Here is a 25016-nt window from a genome sequence, read left to right on the forward strand (position 1 = left end):
AGGCTGAGGAGACGAGCAGCAGCAGCGGGGCGGCGGGTCAGCACTCTCTCCCCGGACTCACAGAGCGGTGGGAGGCGTTTACAGACTTTATTATTCTCGGCTGTCTGAACCTCCTCCACCACCGCGAGCCCCGTTTCTTTTGTGCTCCTTTCGAACGCCTCGCGGGGCTGCTGTTCGGCCGCGCGCACGCACGCACGCGGTCTGCAGATTCCATGCAGCTCCTCCTCGAGGGGGTCGCGGTGACTGAGAGAGCCCCCACCCCCTCGTCTCTCTCTCTCCCCCCCGGCTCCTCCTGCGCCCGCCCCGGCTCTGATTGTTGACAAAAGACGCTGCGAGACGGAGCGAAGGAGACCGGTGCTGGTGAGCAGATACGCCCGTTAACTTGACTTCTTTCCCCCCACAGTGCGCGGATAAGAGGACCGGGATGAAGGGGGGTTTTAGGGGGGACGAAGACTCAACCGTTCCTAGAAAACCTTGAGTCACAGCGGGCTGCTTTGTGTCCGTAGCGTAGTGCATGTAGCAAAACGTTAGCCGTAGTAACGCTGCGGGGTCGGTCCCCTCCTCCCCGCCGCCCCCGTGTGATTCAGTATCATATGACGCTCATTTCTGTCTGCAGCCCGGGGTCGATTATGACAGCTTTCTGTCTCTCTTTGTGCCTTTGTGTGTCCCCTCTCCGGAAGGTGTGGCCGAGGTGATTCTGTTGTCGGTGGTGGTCGGACCGCAGCAGGCCGGCGTGAACTGGACCCCTCCTCCTCCTCTTCCCCCTCTCCTCTCTCTATCCTGAAAACCACCCGTGATTGGTATTTACCGACAAAACCAGCGGCCAAGATGGGTCACCCACTGTGAGTAAAAGCGCCAGACCAGCGTTAAAGGAGGAGGAGGCGGCGGCCTAAGCAGGTCTATTCAGCCGGGAATGGTGTGAGCTGAGACGGCCAGGCAGTCTGGATCTGACCGGGGACCCGTCATTCCCCCGGAGCCTCCGCGGCCCCAAGCCGCGTCCTGAGCCCTCCAAGATGGGGAAGTGCGACGGAAGATGCACGCTGCTGGTGATATGCTCACTGCAGTTGGTGAGTATGTATGTGTGTGTGTGTGTGTGTGTGTGTGTGTGTGTGTGTGTGTGTGTGTGTGTGTGTGTGCACACGGCTGAAGCTGCCTCTCTCAACACAAAGATATAATTAGAGCAGCGTGCTTCAGACACGCACATTGTAATCAGACATTTTTGTCCAGCCTCTCTGAGCAGTCACGCTGAAAAAGCTTTGAGCTGCAGCTGCTGGGGTGCCATGCCACATTTCAGGCAAGGGTGTGTGTGTGTGTGTGCCTTTGAAGAAGAGGGAGCAGGGCAGGGGGTGCCTTGGTGTCAGGGTGGTCTGTAGAGAGAGAGGTGAGAGTCCCATTCTGGCAGAACCATGTGAATGTAAAGCACAGGGGGGACACAGAGGCCCTGTCCACCATCTGGTCTCCATTCTGGATTTAAAGTTAGCTGTTCCTACAAATAGCTTGAGCCTCTAAAATGTAATAAGTGTGTAATATGAGCCTGTAGTGGGACGATGCAGACATGGACAGCAGAGTGAGGGGCTAGTTGTTCAGGTTATTGTTTGCAGGGATGATGACTGTTGTTTAGGGGCAGGGGGATTCGGCCCATAGATCCTCATTAGTTTGGGGGAGCTTTTGGGGGGGATGCTCCTCTTTTTACCGTCACTGGACTGGCTGGTGCTCCAGGCAGTTACCATGGAAACAACTGCGGCAGACCTGTGTATGTGTATCCCTGTCAAAGTGTGTGTGTGTGTGTGTGTGTGTGTGTGTGAAACCTTAATTACTTGTGTGTGTTGTATTTGCATATGTCCTCAGTTGTGTGTGTTTGTATGTATGTGTGTTTAATCTTTTCCCCATGTGTTTGTATGCGTTTATTATTATGACACACCCTCCCCCTGTCCCCTAGGTGGCAGCCCTACAAAGGCAGGTGTTTGATTTTCTGGGCTACCAATGGGCCCCCATCCTGGCCAACTTCCTGCACATCATGGCCGTCATCCTGGGCATGTTTGGCACAGTGCAATTTCGCTTCAGATACCTCATCTTTGTGAGTAAATCCCTCACCAGCTCCTGTTTACTTTAAACAGAAAAGATGTGTGTGTGTGTGTGTGCGCGTGTGCACAGTTTCTTTCATACATAAACTGATCTCCGTCTGTCTCACAGTATGCAGTATGGCTGGTCCTTTGGGTGGGCTGGAACTCTTTCATTATCTGCTTCTACCTGGAGGTTGGAAACCTGTCTCAGGTAAGTTCTGTGTGTTTATATGTGATAGATTATTTGCAAATTAATTAGAAACACTCTCATTTTGTGTCTTATATCAGATTAATTGCTGAGATTAGTTACATCTTGTTTATTATCTTTATTATTGTTTAAATCACCTGTTCCCTTACTTCTTTCGTTTTGCATTTCCTGCTAACACTTAACATGATTTTACAAGTTTAACCCGGCCGATTATTCCTTCTGAAAGTGTTTTGTTGGAGTAAAATAATTTGAGGCCTAAATATATAAATATATATAATATAACATATAAAAAAATATTTAGTAGTTCACGAGAAAAGACAAATATTCGACAAAATCTGGCGAAGATTTTGATTAAGACTTTCTTTTATCCATTTAACCATCTTGCATTGTGACCCCTGAGATTCACCTAGTGACACCTTGTTGGGGTCATGACCCCCAGCTTAGAAAACCCATGTATGATTTACAAAGGTTACAATATTTTACTTGATATAGAGTATGTTTTAACTTAATATTCTCTTGTTTTGGCTCGTTATATATGAGCATTGTCTGTTTTTTATGTTGTTTATTTTTGATTCTTTATTTTATATACTTTATTGAGTTATTTTATTGAATCCTGGGCTATGGGAAACTGTGAGGGACATTTTTCTCTATTATCTGACATTTTGAGGACAAATAATGAATCAAATACAGCATGGACTGAGGAATCAAGAGCATGAATAATAGTTGTTGTCACCATTTTATTGACGTGTGTGTATGTATGTGTGTGTGTGTGTTCAGGACAGGGACTTTCTCATGACGTTCAACACGTCCCTCCATCGCTCGTGGTGGATGGAGCACGGTCCTGGCTGCCTGGTGACGCCGGTGCTAGACTCTCACATGGCCCCTGACGACCACCACGTCATCACTGTCTCCGGGTGTCTCCTTGACTACCAGTACATAGAGGTGTTGAGTTCAGCCATCCAGGTCCTCCTGGCTGTACGTATCTGAACACACACACTCATAGAAATAATTATAGAGAGTTTTTTTTAGATATAGATTAAATGTAACTCCTGACCGTCTCTTCTCTTCAGCTCTTTGGCTTCGTGTACGCCTGCTATGTCAGCAAAGTCTTCCAGGATGACGAGGACAGCTGTGAGTGCTTTTGTCTTCTCCTTAAAGCTTGTTGATCCTCCTCCAGTGCCTCGTTCAGCCGATCAGGTTTACTTATGTCACACTGTCGAGGGGGCTTTAGTGTTAGCGATCCGCGGCTCCGGCTGCTAGGGCTCATTGCTTTCTCCCGCCCTGAGTTACGCTTAGCTCTGTCACCGCAGAGGATTCCCTGTGGCTGATCTGAGTGCTCCATCTGTGGGAAGCATTAGAGACGTCTACAGGAATATTCCCTCCGAGTGTCCGTCAGTCTGCTGGCTCGGGTGTACCATCTGTGTGTGTGAATGGTCCGTCTCCTCGTGTGTTTTACTCTCACAGAATGAAGGAATTAAACTGTAGTGAGAATGTGACATCATAAGCCTGATTCCTATAAAAGGAAGGCGTCAAGCTGTGCTTGTGATGCCTTAACAGCCAGCCTTTTTTATACTTATATGCATGTTATAAGATCGTAGTGATGATCAGATAACAAAGACATGCAATATGCATTATTATAGACAGTGATGTAGACACTTTCCTCTATCAGCTGGCTCCTCTGCATCGATTGAGAAAGATAAGAACAAGGTATCAGATACATAGAGGCGGTAAGAAAGATGATGTATCACCTGCACCTGGGCAGATTCTGCAGAGTTTACAGTGAGAGCCGTATCTGATGCCGTGATAGATTTTTTGTCAAAACAGAATCTGATCTTGAAATATCACACTTGCTAAAAAAGTTACACGTTTAAGGGAAAGTGAAATGATGTAAGCTCTTCTCTTTCTCTCCTCTGAAGTTGATTTCATCGGTGGCTTTGACTCGTACGGCTACCAGCCTCCTCAGAAGTCCTCCCATCTGCAACTGCAGCCTCTTTACACGTGAGTTTCCAACATTACATTCTTTACTTTGTTCTCCTTCTTTTTGATCTCATGTTGAAAACTTGAGTGGTACTTAAGCAATATAAAAAGCTTTTGATCTCTCAGATAAAGAATTCAAAGCAGCAGACGCTCAGTTTTCCTGACTTTAAGTCCCTCGTGTGGGTTAAGATCCTACATTTCCCAGTATGCAACTCAACTATATTTTTAGTAACGCTTTTTTGCACTTGAAGTTGGTTTTCTGCCTCAAACTCATCAACCCCGACCTCAATATCCAAGATAGTGTCTTTTTGCTTCAACAGTAGTGAAATATGTAGTTAAATAAAGTCATATATTTTACCATCATCGAAATATAAACATGCTTAACTAACACAACAACTAACCTGCCTGAAAAGGAAAAATGAAGGAACAAACCTTTTTATGTTCTTGTGCCATTCATTCACACTCAGCATGCGAACATTTGGCAAATCAGATGACGCCTGTTTGGCAGCAACCGGGAGGTGAGCTAGCATGTGATTGATGAAGACTACGTGGTAAATAAAAAGCAACAACTCTGCTATGTTGAATTATTTTGGATTCAGAAGAGGTACTGTGTAAAGTATTCAGGACAGCTGAAAGTTATAGCTAATATGCAAGCTTCAAAATATATGATTATTTATCACAAATCAGTGCATTATTGGACAGTGTTAAAGCACATAAGAGATTTTTTCATATTGTGCATTAGTAGGGCATTATTACTGTATTGTTTGTGTACTAAGTACCAAAAAATGCCTTGTTTTTTTAGCTGGAAGTGCTCACAGTGGCTTACCTGGCTCTGGCATCTTTACTTCCCCCACAGCTAAATGATTGTTTTCTGACTTATTGTGAGGCGTGAAACTTTCCAGGCACTCTGACTTTGTTGGAAAATGGAGCATTAGACCTTTCCTGACTCTTAAATGCCCACTCCTATAAAACCCCACACCTCGGTTTTATGATATAAGATTCTTCTTAAACATTTTAAAACTGAAGCCCAAGCTGAGATAATAACCCTAATGACATCATCAGGGTTTTGTTTGTGTCAAACTTTGGAAAGTTCCCTCAGAGCTCATTATACAGTTGTAATTGTAATTTCATGTGTAAATTTAGTGGCAGGCCCTTTTCATGCAGCTATATCAAAGTGCAGTTCACTGTAACATTGATATCTAACCCTTGATCGCTTCCCTTCTTCACCCCAGGGCTGGATAACTGCTGGTAGCGCCCCCTTCAGGCCAAACCCTGACGGTGTCACTGTGGATGGAGAGCGGCAGCAGCGGTTGCCTTGGTTACACTCACTCTGTGTGTCACAGTTTACCCGAGGAATGGACTTAACCCCACCCAGAGGGAGCGACGTCTGAGTGTGTGTGTGTGTGTGTGTGTGTGTGTGTGTGCGTGTGTGTGTGTGCATGTGTGCTTGTGTCTGAGAAAGAAAAATCCAGCCCTGATCAGAATGTATGGAGCTCAGGGAAGAACCAGCATGCCAGGTGGTGTGAGGAGATGAAGGAGGAGGAGAAGGAGGAGGAAGGGGGAGGAGCTGGGGACACCTCTGTCAAATCACCGAAGACACACTTCACTAAACTGCCAGCTCTCAACACTCCCACAACTGTGTGTGTGTGTGATGTATGTGTGTGTAACTCCACAGGACTTAGCTGGTGCTTTGTGGTAGCACTCTGGACTTTAACCACTCAACGTCCCTGTTTTTTTTTTGGTGCTCATGTGTGCGTGGGGGGGGGAGGCAGGGGATGTGGGCGGGGGTCACATAATAAAAAGAGGCACGGCTCGTACCTGTTGTCGTTTTAGAGTGTGGTGATGTCAAACTAGAGCAGTCTTACGATTCCCATTCCCAAAGCCATCTCTCCCTCCTCACATGCCGTTAAACACCACAACTTCAATAAAGCTTTTCAAATTACAGCCCTGGTCTCCGAGGTAGCAAAACAGAGCTGGTGGAGCTGAAAAGGATGAACTGTTTAAAGGATAAGTCTGGCCATATTTCATACATTTGATAATTAAGCAAAACCAACAATGTGTTCGTCAGGCTTTAATACTTTCTCCGCTTCTTTATGTCTCTGAGCCCAAAGTCTGTTCATTCCTGGAGTGGTAAATCTTAATAAAAAGTGGAATATACTTTAATTTCTAAAAATAGGTTAAATAATATTCCAGAAGAGTTGAGCACTGTAGATTTTAACAAATGTCACTCAAAGAGCTGTATAAAGGGCTTTCATTGGGGACTATTTATAGCTGTGCAGGTACTGCGCAAGTGAGTATACAGCAGCAGGATGGTGTATGTGTTACCTTCAGAATAAAATACATCATAATGGAGAAACATCTCACAGATTGCAGTTTTGGAAGGGAATATATATACATTTGCATTGTTAGTGGGACTTATACATCATTGGTTTTGTGTTTTCATAAGATTTGTTAACAAAAAGGAAAGTATAAAATATTCCCAGATGTATCCTTTAAAGTTCAGGCCGACTACAAAAATCAAGTCCCTTTCCAGGATGTTTTGGTTTCAGGAAAATAAATTCAGTACATGTGATGCTGTTGATTAGGGATGCAGATGGCTTTGGGATCAGGCATTAGTGTGTCTTTTGGTGGGTGGGGGGAGCAGTGGGGATACTGTGCATGTAAATAACCAGCCAATGATTGTTTTGTTGGTTACATTTAGAAAAAGAGGGTTGCATTAGGGGGTGGGGTAGGGCAGGAGGAAGAAAGGTACACATCAAAGTTTTTCTTCATACCTTTTTTTCTTGTTTCCTCTTTATGGATTTCCTTGAAGGGAGGAAGAGGGAAGAAGGGAGACGGGTATGAGGTGAAGACCTTATCGGGTGTAAGTTGAAGTTTGAAATAATAAAAATACACTTTCTACAGTAAACATGACTTCTGTCGTCGTCTGCAGACACACGTCTAACTAAGCATGACTGAGGTTTAATAAAATTAGTGTTTTCATTCATATCTTTGATTACATTATATTAATATCGGGATTATGGGGCACAGAAATACATTTTTGCCAGATTAGTTTAGAAGATTATACAAATAATAATGCCTGGTGAGCTGATATTGTGCAGAGGGGATTTGGTTTGTCAAAATAATATGATCATTTTGTAGAAAGGCGTGCAAAGAGAGACTCAACTTTTATACAAATACAATTGGAAGGGTACAAATACATCTATATGCACTTAAGGCTGTATAACCAAGTATGACTAGATCACACAAGTATGTTTAACAGCCTGTCCTAAAAAAAATCCATATGATCACCATAGATTGTCTTAAAGGGCTGCTATGATCTTAGCATTACGTCATCGCACACCAGTTGGGGACCGTTTTCTCTCCTGTCTGCTGTCTCCGGGGTCGCCTCTGGTATGTTTCCAAAAAGCCAAGGGGGTATTTTTGTTATTTGGTCCACACGCTCCCCTTTTCACATCGACCACGAACATACCGGAGGTGTAACGGAGCGATGCGCAGCCACACACTCACTGACCGTGTGGCGCAGCACGTTGCCATGGCTGCCAAGCACCCCGTTACCGAGGAGACCCCGGTACATTGTGTACAGTTACCCAAGACTTTACCATGTAATATCCCCATAAAATATCAAATATTTACATTGTTAGTAAGGTTTTGTTAACTGTGAACTCCATGTTTGTCCCATGGTTAGAGATAATAGAGATATTAAAATAATAGTATTACAGTTAAATAAATCTTATTTTTTGTCGTTTTTTTGCGACGTCCTCACAAAGGGCTGCAGGTATTATAAACCTTTTTTTTTTTTTTTTTACACCATTTAAAAATAATATGTATATATATATTAATTCAAAACAAAATGCATTATAAATACACCTCTAAATACAAGTAGACTAGACACATAACAAAGGGACCCGTCCGGTATGACCCTCCCTCCCCTCCCGGTTGGCGCAATGAACCGCACGCTCTCTCTCATCCCTTCCCGTCATGCAGCGCTCTTGCCTGCTCCTCCGTCGAGCCGCCATGTTGTCGGAGTGAAAGCCTGGGGTGTCAGAGAGAAACTGGGGCCGAAATCCGCGACCATCCACCCTCTCCGCCGGTAAGTATTACCTCCTACCCGGTCGCGATACAACGGGACACTGTAAATTCATGCACCGGCGCGGGTATTGTCGCAATGGCGTCTTTGAGAGAGGATAAAGAGGTGTATTTCGTGAGGCTGTAGTGGCTCCCTCCCTTTCTGCTGCTTGCCTCCTTCCTCTCGTTGTGTCGGTCTTCCGCTCCAGACAGCTCTCGGGCCTTTGTTAGCATCCGCGTCACGGGGACCTGTGGGGCTGCAAGGTCGGCAGACAGGTAGAGACCCCCCAGGTGTTAATTAATAACAAGCATATGATGTTGGGGGAACGCTGCCGTTGTTTAAAATATTGTGTGGAGCCCGTGTTTGGCCACCGGTTTGCCCGGGCTGAGCTTGTGTCGGGAGGCCGTGTTATTGTTGGTAGACATGGGCAGTGAACCCTCCATAACAGATCCGAGACTGGCGTGAGTGGACACGGATGCATTTTAATGAAACCCCTGGTAACTATGACGACCACTTTTCACGGACCTTCTACATATTCGGTGTAGTTTTGATGTGTCATGTCTGTTAGGAGGGAGATGTTTAGTCTGTGTTGAGACACCTCACGTTATCTCGTGCTAGCTGCAGGTTGCCTGCTCGTATTGTCACACCCCTGTCTGTGCCCGGTATGCGGTGGATTGATCCCCAGTATTGAATAATGATTAACCCAGATAGATTAGGAAACACTGCCTGTTTCCGTGTGCTAAGTTAAACTTGTAGCATAACAGGTCGTGTGCAGCTCGCTTTTGGGATCGGCCATAGTGTTGTGGATTTCCGGGTGTTTCTCTACCTGATATGTAGCTGTAGCACAGGAATGGAGAGCTAACATTTGCTTGTAGCTGAATGAAGAGTGGAGCAGGGAAACAAACACATGAGCACATATGTGAATGTCCTCTTGGCAGGCTGGTTTGTTTTTATCTTTTGGGACTGTACAGCCGGTCAGCTCGTGGTTATCTGTCTGTGTGGAGGTGGTGTGTTGCACAGGGGTTTCAGCAGACTTGAAGGAAAGCTGCATGCGTTTGATGCTGTTGAAATGCAGACAAACTCTGGCAAAGTTAATTACTGTATATGGCTCAGTGTAAAATGGATTGCTTGTAATTTTCTCGTGGCCTGTAGGGACACTAATGTGAAACTGGTAATTTTAACAGAGATTAGAGTTTGTTGGATAAATAGAGGTTATAAAACAGAAATTATATCCTTGTGAATGCTGGAAACCACTGAGGGTGTTGTGCCCAACAATGATCACGACCACCAAACAAATTGTCCATGGACCATTGTATGTATTTCTTAGATGTATCATCACATGCAAAACAACTATCTGCACACCAGCCTTAATCAAGGGTGTAATGACAGGGCCTTTTGAACCCTGTCAATTTGTCTCCATTCCTCTGTCAAACAGTGTCAGTCACCTCCCTTGTCCTAACCAGCTAATATAATTTGAATTGCTCCAAATTAGACAATACTTAGTCGCAAGTTTATAAAATATATTATCAGGTTGTTTTAAAAGGTTTGCCATCCAAATTTGTCATCTTGGAGGATGAAGTTTGAGTTGTAGTTCACCTGCATTGTGTAAAACTAATAAGTTTAGACTCATTGATATCAATAGGTTTGGCAGAATATTAAAATGTAGAATGTCTAGGTATGATGCAATACACTTCAATGGCACTGGTTTTAGCCTCCAAAAAGACTACAAAGTAAAATTGTTTAAGACTGTTTCAACAAAACTTTGCATTACAGGACTGTTGTATTGGACTGCATTTGTTTTTGCTAGGTGTACTTGATAAACATGCAGCTGACTGGGTGTGTACTCCTGTGGCGGTGACATATCAGCTGAGACAGTGTCAACTTCTACTATGACCGGTAGCAGTGATATGTAGCCATGTCGCACCTAAAGCCATGCATGCCCAGGTTTTATAACAACATATTTATATGCATAGAGAACCTTGAACCAGAGAAGGGCAGCAAAGCTGTGACTGATATGCAGACCAGTGGGGCAAGTGTCTCAATACAACATCAACCCAGTATGAGAAACTTAAATCTGTAAGGCCCACTCCAGTGTACTTAAAGGAGCAATTGGCCCCTGTAAAAAGCCACTGTCAGTCAAAGTTGCTGCTCTCTGTAATCGATAGAAGCAATAATACTTAAAATTGGCGCCATAGCTGTGGAGAAAGTTATATAAACAGCTTGTGATTTTGCCCATTCTACATTCCTACAACACCCAGCGTGCATTGGGCCCCTACCTCTGAAAGGAACGGCCCAGCGAGAGTCGCTGAAGTAAAATACTACCGTTTTCGCTGCAGGCTCAGAGCAGTACAGAATCCGAAATACGATGAGAATACACCGGTTGGATCGTCTTAAAAAACTTCGGGTCTGCATTTCAAACCTGATTATTTTGAACGAGACTTTGACATCAGAGGCGGGCATCCTAGATTGAGGAGGTGTAGTTTAGCGAGCCCCCTGGCCTCTGCCAGATGATGCGTTTTACGTAGTCTGGTGGAGGTTTTCCAGGGCCCATTGGAGAAGCGGGTAGCATCCTCCAAAGGCACAGAGCAAAATTGCATTTTTTTCCCTATCATAATGGGATTAGCTCCCCATAATGGCATGAGAGGACTGAGGTTGAAAATCGGCGAACTGGCCACACACAGCAGCAAAGTTTCCTATATGTCATGCTAACTGCAGTCAGGTTGGTCGACAGTTAAATCTCCCACAAATCAATTTCTGTGGTTTATCTCTGTTACTGTTGATCTCACCTCTCTTGTTCTGACGTTAGCCAACAGGTAGCTTTAAATGCAGGTTATTATCCTCAAAAATGTTGGACCTATTGTATGAGTCATATTCATGCTGTCCCTTATGTGGCTGCAACCTACAATCTTTATAATGAACTTTGGGCACTTTAGGAGGATTAAACTAATTAGGTTTAAACATTCAAAATTGGCCTCGATGTTGCATCAGTTTATTTTACTAAGTGGACCATTTTTGTCAAAGAGTGGCTGTTAGTACAGTTAACCACCATATTTGTTTTGCTGCGGTGAATATATCTGTACTTTTCAATGGCAGTTTTGAATACACATGGAGGAAATGCAACATAGTGTTTCGGCACTTAAAACTAATACAATCTAAATCAACATCACTGCAACAAACCCTGCCTTTAGTCTTTGAAGCTCAATTCCTAAGGTAAATATATTATATAGACTGAATTAGTGCTGCAGTTCAGTATGACATGAAACCAGTTCAAGTTACAATATTTGTCCAGCTATTTTTTTTGCATGTCTGACTGGGGCCTGAAGTTGTCGAATGTGGGCGGCCCATAGAGACGGAGCGCAATTAAGTCCCGCCCACACCGGAGGGGAAAACACATCGAGGCTCTCCATTCACTTTGTGTTACAGAAGGTGCCTTATCGTCACTTTTGCACGACCATTAGAGTAGAGGGTTGGAGGCTGAAACCTAACGTTTTTAGCTATCTGCAGGCATGATGTTAGCGATTCAGCCCAGTTTTTTCCCCCTTAGGGTGGGCTGGGTTTTCAGTGTGATGTATTTCTGCTTTAAGCTGACAGTTATGGCTTCATTTACATGATTTTACAAAGAGATTACTGTCATGGTGATCTAATGTATTGAGCAGCCCTTGCTCTTAACTTTGAGCATTAAAACTCTGAGAAAGAGAAATGTGTTGAGGACCAATGTGTTTGAATTTGCTCTTCTTCCATGTTGTGCCGTAGAACATGAATCATAGTTTGTCATAATGTAATTGCTGTAAACATTAGCGCACATTGACACAAAGATTTAAAAGTTGTCGGTGCATGTGATATTTCAGAACATGGTTACAAAGGCTTTGTTAGTCTGACCTGCTGCAACACTCTGACTGGATTTACATTGTTACAACAGAGGTTTGGATGCTAAAGTCTACACTCGGTTACCAGTTTAATAGGTGCACCTTAACTCATGCAGTTACCACAAATGCCATGCAATAAATCATGCAAAGGTTACAGTGATGTTTTGTTGTTTGAAACATCACAGAGAGGTGTTTATGTAGCTTCATGGTCTTTTTGTTGGCTATACTTTGTGCATTGTGTTTCCAGTATTTGTCATTTCATACTTGCGTCCATGCAGCATTTGCACTTTTACTATGTTGTGTGACTATTCAAGCAGTAAAGTACGATTATTAAAATCTTTGTCATGGTTTAATTGCAGTGGATTTGTAGTAGACTGCATTACTTTTATGCATAACAGGTTAAATTGATCAGCATTTGTCTCACACTTTGTTCATTCAATGTACTGATCCAGTATGTTATTGTTTTATATGTGGCTGTTGTATTTCTGTATTACAGGCTGTGGTGGAATGAGCAGTGTGTGTGTGTTGAAGAGGAAAGCAGTGCTCTGGCAGGATTCATTCAGCCCCCACCATAGAACTACATCTCCCAGCATGCCCGTGGTGCTGAGCAGCGGAGGACATGCCCCTCCAACTGGGCAAACCCCTCAGGCCACACCCCCCAGCCAGCAGGTAAAACCTTAACACCTTTATATACGTCATGAACAAACAACTGTTTTTAAACGTCTCACTGCTTTTATGTCTGTCTGGTCTGTGCTAATGGTGCTTTATTGCTGCAGCCAGTTAAGCAGCGTTCATACTGATGGATATTTGTGCTTTCCTTCACGAGCATCCATCTGATAAACCCGACGTTTATTAGTTTGCATCACAAATTGTTAAACCACAGTATCTCATGTCTCAGCATGCTCGGACCAAACTGCTTATCATTTCCTCCAGGGACAATTTATATCAGAAATATGCAAAACAACTTATGGACATGTACCATTTAATTGCTAACTACTGGCGACTACATTAGTTCTTCTTTGCTCACTGAAGCAGAATAAAAAGACTGCGATCCACTCCGACAGGGTGTTTGTTGTTGTTGGTTAGCTGAATCTTGCTCATCAGGTTATTACAGCTCATGCATCTATCTGTATTTACAAATGTCAATCACAATGCCAATTTTATCTCTCTGCTCTGCTCGACAACATTAGTGTTACAAGTAAACTACAACCACACTCCACAAACAGGCGCGAATAGTGGAAATCTGCAGCCCCTTTTACGCAGCCTGATCAAGGCGGGACTGTTACGCTGTTACTCCTCGTTCTGTGTAAAAAGTAAGAAGATGGAATAGGGGGTGGATGTCAGCAGTGGAGGTAGTGTAAATGGGGGATCCAGCAGGACAGGGCAGCGCTGTGTGTGAAACTCTTGTTTAAAACTCACGCCTGTTTTGGTGCTGTAACGCCGTGTAAAATCACACTATGGCTGCAATATGACGACCTTGTTTGGTCCGTATGAAAAACAAAGCAGGCGTAACTTTGGAGCCGGCGTACAGCTACTGTACAGCGTTATATCAGAATAAGTGGGTCAAACAAGCTTTTTGAAGTAATCCCAATTGGTGTCTGGTCACTTATGTTCATTAGGCATTAGCCCCTTTTACACTGCCATTTCAAGACCGGATTGTTACGCCTGCTACGCGTCGTCTTCTATGTAAAACGCTTGAAGATGGAAAGGTGGGGTTAAGTTGTTGGGCCTCTGAGCCGGCATTGGAGGTAGTAACAGAGGCGAGTGTCATGGCAGAGCCGGCAGGGCAGAAAAGCGGCGTGTGTGAAGCTTGGCTGTTTGTTTATGCGTCGCCTGCGTTTTGCTTCTGTAACATCAGAACACTTTGTAGAAACACACACTGGGGCGGCTTTGGTTGCTTGGTTCTATGTAAAATGGCACAGGTTACATAAAGGCAGAGCTTTGTTACGGCGCTGTGGTGGAATCAAAGAAAGGGCTAAAGATAAATTTAAAAAGATGAGGATAAAATGATAAATGAAAGAAATGTTACTTGCAGCTCTTATGTTAGAGCAACACCTAATCAGTCATGGCTTTCTTTATTCTCCTAGCCAAATGTGATGGTCATTCTGTGGAGCACAGCTGTGAGCCTTTTGTGGTTGATGCTATTGTAGTTTGTATTAAAAATAATTTGTAGTTTCATCTGCAAGTTAGTAGTTTTTTTTTGTCTTAAATGCAGTCCACAGCTTTTGATAACAGTAATGAGTGAAGAATGTCACGTCTCTGCTTCAGTTTACTGGAAGGCCCTGTCCAAAGACGTGCTCCTCTCTGAAGTGTTTCGTGATAACATGGTTAGCATTTCTCATGACTAATCTTGGGTGGGGGGGTGTGTGTAAGGAACAAAGGAATAAGTAGCCATGTAGTTTAATCTGATTGGTCATCTTGGTAACTCTGTGCTCCTCGCTCTACGTGTGCATCAGATGAAAGAAACCAGCTGTTTCCAGTACATATCGACTGACCCTTTGATGACAGCGTCTCGTGGGGAATTTAGTTTTTACCCTCAGACTGAGTGAGGCAGGAAGCCGTCATTGGCTTTGCCTCTGCTAAAAGAAATGATGCCTCCTACTTGCATTGATTTTTTTATTATTATTATTATTATTATTATTATTATTATTATTATTTTTGCTTGAAACAACACATTTTGTTTGATATGTTCTTTCTGCAAAATATGTTTAATTACCTTGTAAAAATCTCCCAAGGTATCTCCTCCTTCTCCCTCATTAAAAATTCCTGAATCTGCATAGTCCCGCCCACTATGCAAATTTCCAACCGCCCACTCTGCTGTGAAAACAAAACACGTCTCTGCCATCATTTAGTGGCAACTTGTTGAAACTTAACTAGCTTGAAATGTAGTAATTAGTAGTATTGACACAGTTTGGCACAGTATGGACTTCTGTTCTGTGCTGCTTAACACGTAACCCACATTTTCCCACTCCCGTAGCTGTTGTCCGGCGTGATGGTGGCTCGTACTCAACAAACGCCATCAGCTCACGGAAGCCTTCTCCTTCCACAACACTTCATGTACTTCATATCTCCGGTCACCATTTTCGTTATTAGCAGGCTAATCTTCTCCGCTCTGGTATCATCATCACAACGTGCGCTAATAGGGCTAGCGAACGATGTGATGCGAGACTGCCTGTATGTCTGTCTCTGCTGGATTCTCCTTATGCTTTAGTCGAATAAAGACGTCAACAAGAGTGTTCGTCCCCCATCCCTACTTTAAATGATGACTTTGAAAATGCAGAAGATAAATGTATGATGTGTAAAAAGATGCATTGCTGAATATTTTTCAATGATTTGGCAGACAACAAGGTCATTTTTTTTGTCTTATTTTAATTATATCCAGCAGATTTATTTCTTTAAAATATTAAAGGTAAAAAAGGTGTGGAAGAAATAGTGCTTAACTCACCATCTCTAATAAGAGGCTAAAAAATAGTAGTTTTTTCATAGCTGCTCACAGACTGAAGAGTTTGTTGGTATTTGAATATAGTTGAGCTGCATTTGTCACTCTTCATGTTAATTGGCTGAGTACAGTTTATTGATTTGTATGTTTCATGAGTATTTCAATATGTGAATGCCCAAGTTTGTGTGTTCTGAAACATTATTTAATTAGAAAACACTTTAATGCATGTATAGTGTTTATAACACTATATACATGCTATACCTGCATGTTTTAAGTTGTTGCTCAGACACTCTGCTTGTTGCTGTTGCCAGTAATTTAAAGTTAATATGCACGTCTGCGTGTGTGTGTGTCACTCAGGGTGTGGCGGGTGCTGGACGTTCCCAGGACGATGCCATGGTAGACTATTTCTTCCAGCGGCAGCATGGAGAGCAACCCGGCAAACATCGCTGGCCCACCGGAGACAACATCCACGACAGCCAGGTGTGTGTGTGTGTTTGTTCTCTCTGTGTGTGTGTGTGTGTTGCACAAGTGGTCACATACCATGGCAGCACTGGTGCAGTTATTGTATTATGTCACGTACTATTGTGTGCTGGTGCAAAGTTCACCGGAGCATTTCTACACAGAAAACTGAAAATGTGACTTTTTATTGAAGCCAGTTTGAACTTTTTAGTCATAAATGTTATTTCAGCGTCGTCTGCTGTAACGCTCGAGGGGAATCATTTATGATGGAATTACTAATTAACATCAGGTCATTAGAGCTGAGTTTATGTTTATACGTTGGTTGAGCATGAGTCACATAACTTGTCATTATTTTCATGTCTGACTGGTCTCTGTCTGTCTGCAGGTGCGCTCCATGGACGAGCTGAACCATGACTTTCAGGCTCTGGCTCTGGAGGGACGCGCCATGGGAGAGGTGAGACATGGTGGCTGATGGTCGGGGTCACACGTTGTCTGAAGAAAGTGACCGTGTAGCTTAGCTCCCTCAGCTGATAATGGAGCATTTAGACTGTGCTGTTTGATACAGTGTTGCTATTTAAACTTTGGATTCAGCTCATTGAAAGAAACGAGGTCAGATGCTACCTGTCGCATCTTGATATGAAAACGGCTGCCCTGTATTTGTGACTCGGGCACCTGGCTGAACAAACACATGATGGATTGTTCACAAACTCGAATAACAGGAAATCCCTGGAAAAGAGATGGATCAGTTGCTCGGTGGCAGAGCTTTGAGCCAGAAGTATTGTGGGCTTGTGTTGGCTTTGTCTTTCCTGAATGAAAAGCTCTGAAAGACGAGGAGAGACCGAGCGGAGATGTTTTGGACCGACTGTTGGCATTTGTTAAACGCAGTCTAGCCATGCTGTTGATATTGGACCAGTGCCTGCTGTTAGTTTTAGCTCGTTGAACATGTACGTGCAGTTGTGTGTCATATTGGTTGACTATTATGGTGCTGTTTGCTGTGACACATCCATAAAGAGATGATAACATGTTTTTCACCTAAAAATTGCACATCAAGGTAAACTTCAAGTCCCCATGCAACCAAGAGTTGCAATCAAAACTCACTGATCAGGTCGGGCTGAAAGATAAACCATTTAACAACAGCCGTGTGCGCATGTGCCGACCGCTGTGCTGCAGACTCTGTTTCACCTGCCTGTAAACTGTAAACAAGCACGCGACGCTGCTGCAGTCACAGGACATGTTGGCGGGATGATCGAGGCAGACGCCCCGTTACGTGAGGTAGCTTTTGAATGCGTGTAGTTGGGCTATCAGCGGCACCTCCTCCCGGTGCTGGTTAATGCTGTGGCTACATAAACGGACAGTTGCAGTGGAGTGTTTACTTTTAGCAGCTTCCCCTGCAGCACACACGCGGTGTGAGTTTGTGTGTGTGCTGACAGTTTCCAAAGGATACCTTCACAGGCTGGTTACTCTGATTAAACTTACTTGTAAACACCGTAAGAAATGGTTGATGGTATACCGTAAAAGTAGCATAACTGTAGCCCACAAGTCTGTTTATTTATTTTAAGGAACGCGTCACACCACCTGAACTCTCTCTACTTTTTAATGCAGGTGTCAGAGTCGCTGAAGTGTTTTAAAAGAAGAAGGGGGGGTTGGTTTTGTTTAAAGAAAATAGAGTGATTGTTAATTGCTTATATCAGATAAACACAGTGTTTTCATGCCCATATGATTTCCTGAATTTTGTCCATAAATAAATAAATCAATAAAACAATAAATATCGCAGAACAAAAAGTTTTTGATCCTGACATCGCAGTTGATCAGAAACAAGCTCTTGTTTTATTCGGGATGTTCTGATGCAGACATCAGGAACATTAAATATCTCTGATACAGCCTAAACATGGATTTGGGTAAATGCATTCGCTCCAGTTGATGCACCAGGAATCAATTCTTCTTTGTCGCTACAAAACAGGACACGTGCTGTTGTTCTATGCTGCACCGTGGCTTTATTATGGCTGCCAATCACAACTAATATATCAGAACAGCAGATTTCAGGTTTGTTTGTTTTTTTAGCACATAATGACAACAGAGCAGTGGTAGCAGAGAATGTTACCCCAGTAAGAGCTCGCAAATTGTCAGCAATTTGGCAACATTTTGCTCTAGAACAACTCGCCCATTAAAAAGAGATGTGGAGAGAGTAACTAGCTTCATGTCACAGGCTCATTTGTACTTCTGAGTTAGTCCAACACGCATAACTATTTAAAACTATTGATAATGGTTGACATTTCAGTGTAGAAATATTGTGCCTTTTTATTGCTGTTGGGTTCCTCTGAGACACTGGCTTCAAGTGTGGTTGTGTATTTAGATTTTGAGTCAGTCATCCAGTTCGAATGGCCTCTGCTTGTTTTTTTGGGATGCAGTCAGGGGTCAAAGTGCACCAGCTGATGTCTGTGTGTTACTGGAAACTGCAATGCAGCACTGACAGCTTGGCACTGAAGACACAAAAGCCAATGCAAAAGATATTTTGAAGGTTATAAAAGATTTGTTCAGCTCAGATTTGAATACACTCATTCAAACTTCTATTTCCTTTTTTGTTCCCCAGTTTTCAATGTGCTTACAATATAAATGTTAACACTTCTCTGTCTGTGTCTTTACAGCAGCTGCTAACTGGTAAGAAGTTCTGGGAGACGGATGACTCTGGGAAGGACGGACCAAAAGGGATCTTTCTGGACCAGTGGAGGGACAGTGCCTGGGGGGCCTCAGGTATGTGCTGGTGTTGCTCTAAGTTAGTGAGACGGTGGTTAGACTGAAGGCTTAGAGAAATGTTTCACATGCACACGAACAAAACCACCAGAACAATCACTGTCTGGTGTTCAAAATATATATTTAGATTCCTGCCAGAATCAGAAGCTGATGTCAAAGTGAAATCACCCTCATGACGAGGAGATTTCAGATGCGGCTGTGTGCAGTTATTTCTGTCAGGATGATGACAGAATAAGCAGCCCGGCACCTCGCCGCCGCGGTTTATATCTGCAGAGAAAGTGATGCACGAGAGCTCATTTGTCTTTTTGATAGTTAAACTAAAAATTGTGCATCAGAGAGCAATTTTTTTGGCTTTGCTTGCAGTGAAATACAAGACGGTCAATTTTACGATGTGCTGTTTGCATGTAAACTTCATTTGGCTACATGTGGTGATGAAGAGCTTTATTATAACAGTTATTACAAATATAATTCCTAACACACGTGTGACTGGACTTTGTTATGAGAATTGCTCTGGTTTCTGTTTGTAGTATGCTTGTCGTATATACAAATAGTATTGACCAATCCCGTATCGGCACGCTCTGGTGTATGTAGGAAAATTAGATCGTGTGGCGAGTCAAAAAACAATCCACTGTAATGACATCCAGGCTCCCATCGATGGTCAACTGATGACGATTTATTAATTGAGATAAAACATTTTCAACTTTTCAACTTTTTTTGCCTGACGCGTTCAGCGTTTAGATTTCCAGACTTCCTCGAATGCATCAGAAATGATCGTTTAGACTTCTGTTCAACAAACGAGCATTTTAAAAGAAGTTTTCTTCTCCTCTTGACGACAGACCTGACAAAGCTTCATTTTGACTTTTTACAAATCTGCATTATGATGTTTTTATTTCAGCAAACTTAAGACCCCTTTACTAAGTCAGTCACAAGAAATTTGTTTTTCTGGTTCATACCGCTGAAGTAAGCCGGAGTGAAGCCTCTGTAACTATTTACAGTGGGACTGAGACTCCCCGCAAACACAGCCGATTTTGCTTCGCTTTTGAGCCGAACACAGAGCCTCAAGTTGCTTATTGGACTGTAAACAACGCAGCGCACGGAAAAGGATCTCTAGACTGGACGTTCTTTAAACGCCAACTGCTGGCTACACACAAAGTTACAAAGTTGGCCATGGTTCCCAGAGGCATATCTCCTCGTCAGACTTTAGCCGATGGTTTCAGAGATTGCATTGAAAACAAGTTGCCTACACTTAGCTACATAGGGTGGACTTGAAGTGAAGTCCAACATTGCTTCAACTTGTTCTTGTTGCATTGGCTACAAGGTCCATAAAAGTCTTTAGGTGGGTAGTTTAGGTTCTTCTTTCTTAGCTCATAATGGAGGAAAATAATGTAAGAAACCTCCGTTTGAACAGATTTTATAATTCGTCCAATATAGACGTCTCATAAAATACTTTTAAAAAAGGTCCAATCAGAATTTATGGAAACGTTTATTAAAAGGTCAAACGGCCCGTTAATCTCTCCAAGTGATATGATCCAAAGTTTCTGTCATCTTCGGTTTTTAAGCCTCGAATTTGGAATAATAACACACCTCTGCTGGAGCAGCCCGGGCTGCATTCAGGCTTGTCAGGGATTAGCAGACAGTGAAGTGATATATTGAGATGGTGATATGATGCTGCATGCATCTTCTGCAGCACACAAAATACGAAGTCATTTTGCTCTTGGTGTCACTGTCAGAGTAATATCTGAAACATTCACACCTTCTCATTATGTACAATTCTGACTTGTTGGGTTGATAAATTTAACATCCGTAGAGGAGCTTAAAAAACAGATTTTTCCTATAAATAACTTTCAGGTTTTAAACTCTCCAGTCTTCTCCTGCTCATGTGTTGTAGACTCTCACTTTTCATGCCTGAACAGTTAGTGTAGAACATGTTTTGTCCCCCGTGCGTGAATGTTATTTAACAGTCCCTCTTCCTCTCCTGTCAGATCACTCGGTGTCTCAGCCTATCATGGTGTCCCGTCGGCCCGGCCAGGGTTTCCATGGCGGTGGTGAAGTTGGGGTGGGCTCGGTGATGTCGCCACGCTCTGAGAGTGGAGGGCTCGGTGTCAGCATGGTGGAGTACGTCCTCTCCTCCTCGCCGGCGGACAAACTGGACTCCTGCCTCCGAAAAGGACCCTACGTGAGTCTGATCTTTGACCTAGTCTCTTTGTGCCTCACACTCTGTGTCTGTTCTGTGTTTGTCGTCCATCACTGTCAGATTATCAGCCCGTCTTTATTTCTGTTTTCAACTATCGGTCATATTTCTTGTCTCCTTCGTTCACACAGGGGCAGAGGGATGGAGAGGTGGAGGAGGAGAAGCGAGAGAAGCCAAAGGCAACATTTGAGGCAGAGAAACTGAAAGAATTGACAGAAGGTGAAGCTGACGTCATCGGTGATGTCATAAACCCCAACGGGCTGCCTGTGCAGAACGGCCTGGACGTGGACGTCAAAGAGTTTGGGTAGGACTCAGAGTGACTGAGACAGACTCACAACTTGCTTCTCGCTCTACAAACCTTTCAGACATGAACTAAACTCCTCCCCTTTTCTCTTCCCACGCAGTCGTCCCCCAGGCAACATGCCGCCCCCCGGCCCCGAGGGAGACCTGCTCGGCGGTCCCGGGGGTGTAGGCGCTGAGGGCCTGACACCCTTGGGAGGCGGCGGAGGCCCCAAACCTCCTGAGGACTTCTCCGGCGTGGACCAAGGCGGTGTCACCATGGACCCCATGGAGTCAGTGATGGAGCCACTTCAGTTCGACTACAACTCCCAGATGCAGATGGACTCGGCGCCCACTGTGGGCTTATTCGATTACACCAACCAGCAGCAGGTAAGAGCAACACGCTCAGAGTGGCGTGTATAAATAAACACGCTGTCAGCTCTTTAGGAGCTCAGGTGGTATTAACATGTGATTCACCTGTCATCGTGCTGTCTGCAGCTGTTTCAGAGAAACAACGCCCTCGCAGTGCAGCAGCTAACAGCAGCCCAACAGCAGCAGTACGCCTTGGCAGCAGCACAGCAGCCTCACATTGGTAAGCGTGTGTGTTTATGTACCTGCAGGAGAACTGTAAACATCTGATCTGTTGTGTGAAGTGTACATGTTGTTTGTGTGTGGGCGGGAGTTTTTAACACCATTGGTTTCTTTTGTGACTTTTGCCATCTTTCCTATTAATGTATACAAATTTCACTAGAAACAAGTTTACAACCAAATGTAAAGTGCGACCACACAACCATCTGCAGAACTATTAATGTCAAAGAATAAAGGTTACTTTAAAACATCAGACCAAAAGTAAGACTTAATGCGTCCCATAAGACCCATAATTACTTTGTATTTGCAGCACTTCAGACTCAGAGGCTGCTGCAATTTCCCAATTTGGAGCTCAGACATTACAAACGTCCTGTGGTCACAAATTAGTGTTGGTTAATATTTCTCAGGTTAACTCAAAGGGAAGTAAAAGTCTTTAAGAAACATTGTGGGCATGCACTCTACCTCATTGTTTAGGATCTTGTGTCTTAATTACGTATTTGCTGGAGTTAGGGATGCAGGATATTATCAGCACGTTATCAGTATCTGCAGATTATAGCTTGAAAATGACAAATCGGCAGATAGGTCATTTTTCTGCTGATATTTTCCGCTGATAAAACGACGCTTTAATTCTGCCTAAATGCTCGATGATTCCCTAAAAAAGCTTGATGTAATGCCACCACATTAACTCGGCGCGAGTGTCTTCTTCCATCAAGCGTGAAGAAGGGTGCGAGATGTCTGCGGTGTGATGATGTTTTTATAGCCAATTAGTCTCAATGGGAAAAAGAGTACACTGTTTCTGTTATTTCAGTTGGCTTTAATCACTGCTGTACAATGCACTTAGTTTCACATGATCCTGTTGGACGGATGTCATTTTATGCATTTGTTCCGTGCAACAGGTAAGATTTGTCTTAGTTGTGGCTATTGTCAGGATTGTCTCAGGGAGAGCATCATCCAAGCCTGTCTATATTCTGTATGAATATTACAGTTTTATTAGAAATGAAATTAGAATGTATTATGTTTAACCTTATGGCCCTGGTTCACTGTGTCTCCTCAGGTCTGGCTCCAGCATTTGTGCCCAATCCTTACATCATCAGTGCCGGTCCACCAGGGACAGACCCGTACGCAGCCGGACTCGCAGCAGCAGCTACACTCGGTGCGTTAAAGGAGCCTGTTTAGACACAGAAACATCCATGAAAATTCAGTCCGACATTAAAGTAATATGGCTGTTTTCTGTATGGTTGTTTGCTACTAGGTCCAGCAGTGATGCCTCCCCAGTACTACGGTGTGACCCCCTGGGGGGTTTACCCTGCCAACCTTTTCCAGCAGCAGGCGGCTGCAGCCAACAACTCGGCCAATCAGCAGGCGGCGAACCAGGGCCAGCAGAACCAACAGCAGGTCAGTCGGCCGCTCGCCAAATAGAAAAACTGGCAGGCAGATCGCCCGTGGCTCGAGATGTTCGTGTCCGAGCTCTGCTTCTGTGCCAGTGGAAGTGTGCGTTCAGTCTTTCTGCTGCTCTACTTGGATCTATACGCAGAACGCTCGCACAGCCTGAGGAGAATATGAGCCAGTCAGCAGGAAATGTTTCATACAACTGCTGTGTGTTATTTACTTCTACTGTGCTCATAAATTAAGCTAACATAAGGAATGTGCTCTAGTCCTGGCGCTTTATTACACACCACTGTTTGTCTCTCTGAGGGGAGCCACATTGTTTTAGACCATAACTACAAGAGAACATGAACATGATACAGCACAGTACACCACAGGCTCTCTGCTGAAGAGCGTTGTTTTTCAAACTAAGAGCATGTTTGTTTATGCATTACCTTTTAAAAACATACCTGTTTTCTCTTTCTTTGTGAAGGTGATGCGTGCTGGAGGCAACCAGCGACCTTTGACCCCCAGCCAAGGTCAACAGGGTCAGCAGAATGACCAGCTGGTTGCGGCAGCAGCGGTCAACTCGGCCCTCGCCTTTGGGCAGGGGTTAGCAGCAGGAGTCCCTGGTGAGTCTCACAACTACATTTGGGATGGCAGCAAAATTCCCAGAGTTCTTTGCTTCTTGAAAAACAGAGTGAGGTGACACTAGTGTTGAAATGATAATAACTTAAAGGAGCAGTTCGCCCCTGGAAAAAGCCACTGTCAATCAAAGCTGGTGTTCTCTGTAATCAATCGAAGCAACAATATTTGCTGTGGAGAAAGTTGTACAAACAGCTCTTGGTTTCGCCCATTCTGCATTCCTACAACACCCAGCGTGCATTGCGCCCCTCCCTCTGAAAGGAACAGCACAGTGAGAGACGCTGGAGTAAAATACTGCCGTTTTCACTGCAGGCGATGGCTCAGAGCGGTACAGACTCCGAAATACGACGAGAACATACCGGGGGATCTTTTAAAAAATCTTCAGGTCTGCAGTCTTTATTTCAAACCTGATGATTATGAACAACACTTTGACATCAGAGACGGGCGTCCTAAATTGAGGAAGTGTAGTTTAGCGAGCTCCCTGGCCTCCACCAGATCACGCATTTACGTAGTGTGGCGGAGGTTTTCCAGGGCCCATTGGAGAAGCTGATAGCATCCTCCAAAGGCACAGAATGAAGTTGCATTTTTTTTTCTACCATCATGGCATTAGCTCCCCATAATAGCTTGAGAGGACTGAGGTTGAAAATTGGAACTGGCCCTTTAAATATCACACAAAAAACTACAGCTCCAAGAAAGAAAGGACACGCTCAAATCAAATGTGGTGCATTTTAACACTCCTTTGTTGCTGTCTCTCTCTCTCTCAGGATACCCGGTCCTGGCCCCTGCAGCATACTATGATCAGACAGGGGCTCTGGTGGTCAACACCGGAGCCAGGAGTGGCCCTGTCCGCCTCATGGCTCCGGCCTCCGTTATCATATCTCCTTCTGCAGCACAAGCAGGTAAGACTCTAAACCACACACATGTTAAAGGACCGGCCTGCCCCTGCTGTCGGACGTCATGCACACATAACAGTGGATTTTCTGAATGTCCCATTCATTCACATCATGTCATTAAGAGATTATGAGACTGTAACTTTAAGTCTAGCCTTAGATTCCTACTATTAGTTCCCACAAGTTAATGTTGTTAGTGTGAATAGTGTTGGAGGGAATGCAAAGA

The 25016-nt window shown here is 44.0% G+C and overlaps 2 protein-coding genes across 3 annotated transcripts in view; both read left to right on the forward strand.

Moving 5' to 3' along the window:
- Positions 1 to 296: 296 nt before the first annotated feature.
- Positions 297 to 7144, forward strand: nkain1 (sodium/potassium transporting ATPase interacting 1). Its single transcript, XM_069681178.1, has 8 exons — positions 297 to 360; positions 681 to 1067; positions 1940 to 2077; positions 2194 to 2274; positions 3049 to 3246; positions 3342 to 3402; positions 4188 to 4269; positions 5481 to 7144. Exons 2-8 carry the CDS (start codon positions 1014 to 1016, stop codon positions 5488 to 5490), a joined length of 624 nt encoding a protein of 207 aa, XP_069537279.1. The 5' UTR covers positions 297 to 360; positions 681 to 1013; the 3' UTR covers positions 5491 to 7144.
- Positions 7145 to 8258: 1114 nt separating this feature from the next.
- pum1 (pumilio RNA-binding family member 1) overlaps positions 8259 to 25016 on the forward strand; it is a 27945-nt gene continuing 11187 nt past the window's right edge. Inside the window, exons 1-13 of one of the 2 annotated variants that reach the window (XM_069681080.1) lie at positions 8259 to 8341; positions 12680 to 12852; positions 15980 to 16102; positions 16467 to 16535; positions 18727 to 18832; positions 20815 to 21008; positions 21155 to 21327; positions 21428 to 21692; positions 21801 to 21894; positions 22945 to 23043; positions 23143 to 23285; positions 23749 to 23887; positions 24665 to 24799. In XM_069681080.1, coding sequence (XP_069537181.1) covers positions 12691 to 12852; positions 15980 to 16102; positions 16467 to 16535; positions 18727 to 18832; positions 20815 to 21008; positions 21155 to 21327; positions 21428 to 21692; positions 21801 to 21894; positions 22945 to 23043; positions 23143 to 23285; positions 23749 to 23887; positions 24665 to 24799 — 1702 coding nt within the window. In that variant the 5' untranslated portion in view covers positions 8259 to 8341; positions 12680 to 12690. Of the gene's footprint in view, positions 8342 to 8766; positions 8815 to 12679; positions 12853 to 15979; positions 16103 to 16466; positions 16536 to 18726; positions 18833 to 20814; positions 21009 to 21154; positions 21328 to 21427; positions 21693 to 21800; positions 21895 to 22944; positions 23044 to 23142; positions 23286 to 23748; positions 23888 to 24664; positions 24800 to 25016 lie in introns of those variants that run through there. The other variant, XM_069681079.1, reaches the window with a different exon arrangement.

Source organism: Semicossyphus pulcher, unplaced genomic scaffold, assembly GCF_022749685.1.
Source record: "Semicossyphus pulcher isolate SPU_LCO1_2020_fin unplaced genomic scaffold, fSemPul1.0.p SCAF_5, whole genome shotgun sequence".
In the NCBI taxonomy this organism is placed as follows: domain Eukaryota; kingdom Metazoa; phylum Chordata; class Actinopteri; order Labriformes; family Labridae; genus Semicossyphus; species Semicossyphus pulcher.

Excerpts from the sequence above, each read along its gene's own strand:
- nkain1 (XM_069681178.1), top strand. The coding sequence starts at position 1,014 with ATGGGGAAGTGCGACGGAAGATGCACGCTGCTGGTGATATGCTCACTG. Across the intron at positions 3,247-3,341 it reads CCATCCAGGTCCTCCTGGCT|CTCTTTGGCTTCGTGTACGC; the intron begins GTACGTATCTGA and ends TCTTCTCTTCAG. Across the intron at positions 3,403-4,187 it reads CCAGGATGACGAGGACAGCT|TTGATTTCATCGGTGGCTTT; the intron begins GTGAGTGCTTTT and ends TCTCCTCTGAAG.